The 7,454-nt window shown below is 47.3% G+C and overlaps 1 protein-coding gene across 1 annotated transcript; it reads right to left on the bottom strand.

Moving 5' to 3' along the window:
- Nucleotides 1–1,024: 1,024 nt before the first annotated feature.
- V8C40DRAFT_250128 (meiotically up-regulated gene 113-domain-containing protein) lies at nucleotides 1,025–3,128 on the bottom strand. Its single transcript, XM_083216894.1, has one exon. The coding sequence runs from the start codon at nucleotides 2,497–2,499 to the stop codon at nucleotides 1,252–1,254; it is 1,248 nt and encodes a 415-aa protein (XP_083071134.1). The 5' UTR covers nucleotides 2,500–3,128; the 3' UTR covers nucleotides 1,025–1,251.
- Nucleotides 3,129–7,454: the final 4,326 nt, after the last annotated feature.

The following is a 7,454-nucleotide window of genomic DNA, read 5'->3' on the forward strand; positions in this document are numbered from 1 at the left end:
ATGGGCCGAATATCTAAGATTTCGTTAGTCGAGTCAAATCTGGAATCTGAGTTTAGCTTTTGGCTACCTGGCTTCGGCTATTCTCGACGTCCCACAGATACAATGGAGTGCACGCCCCGAAAGCAATATGGCACAAGGTTCTCAGTATCGCGCAGGAACGGAGTGACTGAGTATAGCCTGGAATTAAACCCATTAATGGGATTTACTAACCAGCACCCCAAGATGTAACATCCCATGTCACAGATTTAAAGAAAAGCGTGGGTTTCACAAGGCAGGATTTCGGAGTCGGATTTCAAGCGGGTGTGTATATTCTAAGTTCTTCCTCTCCTGCATGAGGAATGGGTCTGGTTTATATACGGGGTACGTACTTCCTTCCATCATTTAACAGATGAATGTATATGAAAGCGTGGGGAAAGAATAGAGAAAATAGTAGATATAGTAGAGAAACTAGAAGGAAGGAGAGGTAAGAGAAGAAAGGAGAAGTAAGAGAAGAAAGAAGAAGTAAGAGAAGAAAGGAGAAGAAAGGAGAAGAAAGGAGACGTAAGAGAAGAAAGGAGAAGTAATAAAAAAAGTAATAGAAGAAAGGAAAGGTAGTAAAAGAATGGAGAGGCGGTAGAAGAACGAAGAGGTTAAAAAAAGTACCTAGGTAGAGACAGTAGAAAAAACACACTAGAGTGAAAGGATCGAAAGCATCAAAAGGGCCGTACTGTTGCGTCTTCTGATTCGCGAGCTGAAACCTCGCCGGATGGTTTATATGAGACATACGCTACCTAGGTAGGTACTTGGGGGGTGTACATCGAACTACGATGAAAGATGTACATGGATTAACATCAGTCGAAACTACCTTAGTACCTGCTGATGAGCTCTTATTGAGCGAGAAGTACTTGGCGCTTCTGATGAGTATCAATCAACGAAGTGTGCTTCACCTCAAGGGCTATTCTTTGTCAATATAGAGCCGAGATTGATGTTCATGCAGATCAAAACACGGCGATTCGCTTTCAGGCTGTAACCAACCATTTATATGAATGCTTCAAACGCTCAATTCATTTCTAAGCGCTATACTATCTGTGTGTCTGTCTGTCTGTATTCTATTCTAGGAGTCATAAACGCCGTCCCATGCCATGCCATGCCATATAAACATCATGCTTCAAAACCATCATGAAACAATTCAGCGTGCATATAAACATATCCCCTCACTCATCAAACCAATCATTCCCGCTTCAATCATCAAACCAATCGTTCTCTCATCAATCATCGTCCGCCAACAAGAGCGCCATCGTCCCAGCCCACCCATCGTCGAATAATGTCGTCCACCATCCTGACACCGTCTCGCGTAGCCTCGACTTCAAACCACTCCTTGTGTTCTCGTCCACAAGCCTCGCAGGCGCCAAGATCGGCACGAAGACCCATTCCGCCGAGCTCAAGATGAATAAGGCGTTCCACCTTTTTAACGTGAGGCGTGGGATGAGGAGAGGCCGCAGAAAGTGGAGAAGGAGCCCGTCCTCTGGCATGAGACGTAGAAGAAGCATCGTAAGATGAAGGAGTGGATGAGGAAATGTAAGGGTAGAAGCGGAGCAGGGTGATGTCGTGGCCGCACTGGCGAGACCATTGGGCCATGCGGCGCTGGACGTTGGCAGCCCGGCCGATTTTGAGAAGCATCGTCTTTGGCTTGGGGTCCCTGCTGTTCTTGTTAAAGGAAGAAACAACGTCGCTGGGGCTTCTGCTGCGGCTGCCGCCGTTGTGAGGGGGAGGCTGGAGGAGGCTTCTTGCGGCGTCGACAGGGGCTGGTTCGGCGGATTCGGGCGTCAGCCAGAACATGTAGATGTAGCCAGGTTCGTCGGCGTCAGAGGGTGGTTTGGCGACTTCAGCCATGAGGGTCGTGGTTGTGTGGGCATCGAGAGCGTCTGGGATAAGAGACTTGAGGTGGCCTGCCGTCGGGGCCGAAGAAGTGGTAGGGCGAGAGTGACCCTGCGGACGGGCTGAAGAGGTAGAGGGTCGAGTATGTTGAACAGGCTGAGGTTGCGGCCTGGGCTGAGCAGGCCGGGGAGGCTCATCAAAGTCCTCCTCCGGCACGGTGAAGCAGAAACAAAAGGTGGACGACTTTGGCTTGGGGGGTCTCTCGTTGTCGTAGCGCTTCTCAGGATCGTACCGGCCAGGTCGAGCGTTCAAGTCCACCAGCCCCAGCCTGTCGGCGAGGGTATCAAGGCTGGAGCGCTCTTCGGCGATGCCGCCGCCGTAGGGGGACGGCCGCGGGGTCGAACTGGACTTGCGCGTCGAGCGCCCTGCTTGGTCCTTGTGCTGCCAGCAGTACGAGTCCTCGCCGTCGTCGTTGCTGGGCGCCAGTTTCTTGCCGTTCTTGCGCGGCGGGTGGCCTGAAGGGGAGACGGGGCGGCGGCAAGGCCGGCCGTTGGAGGTGAAGCCTTTGCAGGTGGCCTCGGGGTTGAGGGAGTCGTTGCGCCCGAGCATGGACTCGGGCGTGGTGCCGGTGAAGGCAGGCATATCGTGGGAGGTAGAGTTGGAGTCTGGGAGTTGAACAGATGAAGAGACTGAAAGAACTGGAGTCGGGGTCGCGTCTTTCTTTGTTCGTCTGTGTCTGTGTCTTTTGTCGTTGAGAAGAGAAGAGAGAAGAGGCCTGTGTGTTCGTTAAATACGAGGACGAGGCATCAGCTGTTCTGCAGAACCAGAACCAGAACCAGCATCAGCAGGGCCACGTCGGTTCGTCAAGGTTTTTCGTCTTTGCTGTCCCTCGCCCAGGGCATCAACGCATTTAAGCTACCAGGGGTCCCGTCGTCCAACCGCCCCCGTGTTCTGCACTGATTCATCGCAACCGACTCCAGCGTCAGTCCTAGCGATTGAACCCCCTGGCAAGCGCCGTCCAAACCTTCACCTAGGCCTCTCACCTAGGCCTAGGGGATGCGGCCTGAGCGGAACCTTGTCGTCTGTGGCCATCGTGTCTGGTGTCGTGTGTCGTGGTTCCACAGCAGGTGCACGAGGTGGCTGGGCGGTGGATTCCGGTGGTGGTCACGCTGGGGGGGTTTGTTGAGTTTGTGAGTTTGTGAGCTATCACGCTATAAGGCGATAATTGCGCATGTGCTGTTAAGCTGCTAAGATGCAGCAACATCTGCATCTGCATCTGCAGCCTTGAGTTGATCAATCAGGAGGAGGAATGGAGGATCCATCCGTTGGGCTGAGCGCGAGGGCGAGTTTGCACCGCCATCGTCAGGCATGCAGCACCGCCACAACATGAAGCCTGCGGCCTCTTAACGAATCAGTGCTTGCATCTTCATCTTCTTCAATACGACGATTGGTTGGGTGTGGTTCATCGTTGCGACACTCACACTCTCCTTGCATCAATGATGTCGATTTTCTTTTTATAAAAGAATCAAGTTCTCACCAATTAGACTGAATTGCGATGCAGCAAGCTCAAGGGCATTGTCATGTCTGTTTGTAGGAGTGTTTGCAGGAGCAAGCCGAGGAAACTCGCCATGGATACTTCAATTGATCAACTCCAACTCCGACTACATGTACCTAGAACCCAACTATCACTACCGAATCAGTCTGTAGTTTAAGAGATATTACTTTGGCATGATATAGATATTCTTACAATAAGGAGTTTTGGCAAGTGTAAGAAAACGACCATTGGTCCCTTGTATACATGTACTCCGTGTGTCCCCAGCCTGCAACTGCTTGTAGAGACTACGAGGCACAACAATGCATTCACTCTCAGGTTGTTGCCTGTCAGAAAGACAAAGCTTTCCGCCATTCAATCACAATCAATTTTGCGTAGTACCTGGTACTTTTTATAGATAGAAAGTACCCCCAGGCAGCGGATGGACCCAATATCCCACTCTAACATACACATCTGGGGATGATTGGATGCGGGTGGTTTCAACTACGTGGACAAACGAACAAAGAAAAAAGAATCAGTATGTTCCCTTTGTCCATTTTCCTGCATCTACCCGCAGTTTTATTGCATAGCCCCTGCTCCAGACGCTGTTCGATCGCCCACTAGCCGTGGGAATTCCGGGCTCATACCCGTTGAAGCTATAGCAAACATGTTTCTCTAGAATCACCCAGACCGACAAAGGCAATATTAAACAAAGGAGTTCACTTTTGCAGGGCATCTGGTAGACTCGCTGAACAACGTTGGGTGAACGGTTCTTTGACGGGAACGGCGTATAAAAGCCTCCACAGCCCTTCATCGTTCTGCTATGTTTCCTCCCACTCCTCTGTTCAACAAGCGACGCTCTTCACCTACTACTGCTTCGTCGATTCTAAGTACGTACTGGCGCCCTCCCATCTGCCGTTGTTTGGCCATCCATTTCTCTACAGCCGTCTACTGTTTCGCCAGTCAAAACAGCCTTCGCGCCTCAACCAGACCTCCCGATCAAACACCACGATCTAAACTTTCCAATGGGGGAAAAGACTGGGCTAGCCTCCTTATTATTGGCTCTACTTGTTGGGTATGGCATATACATCACCATCACTGTCTGGGTTGCGGTAAACGGCTTCTTCGCCTCGTGGTTTTGGCGAAGATCCCACGAGTTTGGGAACCAGCATCGAATCGGAGATAGCAAATTCGGGCTCTTTGGCTTTGTGGCTTGCGTCATCAAGGCTACCTCGCCTATGTTGTTAATTCTGATCCTGATTCTGATCATTTGTCTTGGGTTCTGCGCATCTTGTCTTTACTTATTACGACAGGAAATATCCAACAAAAAGAAGGATATCCGAATCTCCAAAGGCCAGGCGATTTGTGTTGCTGTTATACTCGGTATTGTTCTTATCCTTTTGCTTTCCGGCTTTGTGACTATCAATAGTCTGCTATTGGCACGTTTGAACAAGTGGCTTCCTTACTTTAAAGCCCGGGGTGAATCTTCAAATGTCGCAGGCTGCATCGCATTGATTGTGCTTTTGTCGCTTGAGCTTGCGCTATTTGGCGTTCTTCTCCTCGCGTCAATTGTGTTGCTCGCCATCGGTATATGCGTGCTGGTGTTTATGGCGTGCTCCCGCAAGAAGGGATGGACTTGGAACGAATTCCACGACAGTTTTAAGCATCGTTCTAAGATTGATTTAGAAAACGGGTTTCAGAAGTTTATAGGGTGGTGTGGAAGGCACTGGTGGGGCAAGAAATTACATATAGTTCCGAAAGAAGAGAACTCACTTGTACCGGACCAGACAAATTCACAAGGGGTCTGAGAGGAGTTTGGGATCTACCGAGAAGCTCATTTACAAAGCTTGATACGGGGATGTGGGCAGTAAGAAGGACGCCTACCGACCTTGGGCATGATGATCCGGATCACTGATTGATAATTAATATACGTCGCCCAGCATGAAACTACTGCGACATGATGGTGTTAATAGTTCCATTGGGTGTCAAATATGTTTATTCCATCCATAACGTAGCCAGGGATGTGTAACTTCTACTCATAGCTTAGCCAAGTACATGGTGTCAACATAAAACCTCTAGGAATTAAACCAACATCCTCTGTTCTCAGTCAACTGCTCTTGTTCTCCTTCGAAGCAACAGCCTCGGCCAATTAAGGTCGGAATTGTCCCGTTAACAAAGGCAAATTTAAACAAAGATGTCCCGAAAACGTATCCTTCACTTCTTCTTTGAAGCTACAGCAAGCACCAATCAAGGTAGGCAAATTTTAACAAAGACTTTTAACCCTGTCGTGTACTTCATTAACAGCGTCGGACATGTGCTTCTTTGAGAGTAGTAGTGACATATAAATACCTCTTTTGACTCTTTACCCTTCCCCCTTTATCCAATTCTTCTCCTCTAGAATCAACCTTCTGCACCTCCTACAGCTATTGCTTCTTTTACCCTGATCATATATTGCCGCTCATTTAGCAATAATACAAGAATTCGGATCATAATTACTTTCCATCGTCTTTCGCCATCAGTCATCCATTTCTCTATTCGCCACTTCCCGCTACTTTGCCCGTCAAAGCTGCGTTTATACTTCGATCAAATGTCGCCTTACGAGCCTTCCGTTGATATATGGATACGCATATTCATCCATATTACATGCATCCTCTCACTTCTGATCCACTGCGGCTCTGTAATTGGACTCGCATTCGTCGATGCATGGCTACTGCCTAATTATCAGAATCGATTCGAAGATAAAGATTTCGCCTTTGTTGCCTTCCTCCTAATCATAGTTAAAATTATCTACCATGGATTATTCCTTCGGGTTGATTTGGAGAGGTATTATATATTCCAACTTGAAGGTTCCAAAAGCTCCCTTGAAAGCTTGTTATTGCTTCTCGGCATCATCTTCTTGATTATTGATGCTGCATTCCTGTATCAGTTTCCCAAGTGGCATGGGCAATTTGAGGCTAGTGGTGATTCCCGGAGTGCCACGTACTGCACTTTAGCTACCTTCCTCCTTGCAATCAATCTTGTATGGATGTTCTTTTTATGGGTTTTATGGTTATTACCGACTGTGCGCGCTCTTCCGATTTTCCAAGGGCGAACGGGTGAAGCCTCGGCAAACTGTGAGGGGGGCAGAACTAACATTGGAACGAATGAAGGAGGCTGTTCAGAGGATAACCGTCAGGGATAACGAAAACATAGAGTAGAAAGCTACATGTATGTTGGTATACAAGCGGGTGACAGAAAAGGAAAAGCCGAGACTGAAAAGATTAAGAACACACGCGCCTCAAATATTACACCTACAAATTCTAAATCTTTAAGCATCTACTACAGAGAATTATATTAATATTTCTTTAATAACTGCTGTTATATCTATACTTCTTTAGTAACTGCTACTATAGCTATATTTCTCTAGCAACGCTATTATATTTATATTTCTCTACTACTTAGTATTATTTTTATACTGCGTCAGTTTAATAGATTAACTTTTGCGGTCTCGCTTTTTCTGACCTCCCCTTGGTATAGTGGTAAGGATACCTACTGAGAAATGTGAACGGATACTAGTTAGATCTCTGGTCCCTTGTCTAAATTGATACCAATATTTCCACAGAAAACTACATGAGTGGGAGCAATAACAGTTCTGATAACTGTAAAGTATGCAACATGATGCACATCTTTAAGACGTTACTTGTTTGACTGTTCGGCTGCATAAGAAACCAGAAGTAACATACCAATCGTTCTACAGAGAATTCAGTTATTGTCTACCTATGTAGGATGCCTCTGTGATATATGTAAATAATAGCACCAAAGAATAAAAAAAGGGTCATTTCAAGCTAACCTTCATTATTTGTAGACAAATGAGATAGTTCCAGGGGTTTGGGTTGTTACGCCTACCAAAAAATATTATGTACTTATGACAGTTCAGCCACTCATTCAAATTAAGGCTTCCAAAGTTGTATCAACCTCTTCCCATTTAATCGCCTTTGTTGTTCCTTGAAACCTCAGCATCCGACCGAGGCCGTCATCCCTGATGAACAAAAGGAAGTTTGAGCAAATGGGTTTCCCAAGCTCTGAC

The sequence above is a fragment of the Trichoderma camerunense genome (assembly GCF_050948025.1).
Source record: "Trichoderma camerunense strain CBS 138272 chromosome Unknown V8C40scaffold_13, whole genome shotgun sequence".
In the NCBI taxonomy this organism is placed as follows: domain Eukaryota; kingdom Fungi; phylum Ascomycota; class Sordariomycetes; order Hypocreales; family Hypocreaceae; genus Trichoderma; species Trichoderma camerunense.

Bases quoted from the DNA above. Each gene is read 5' to 3' on its own strand.
- V8C40DRAFT_250128 (XM_083216894.1), bottom strand. From the start codon at position 2,499: ATGCCTGCCTTCACCGGCACCACGCCCGAGTCCATGCTCGGGCGCAAC.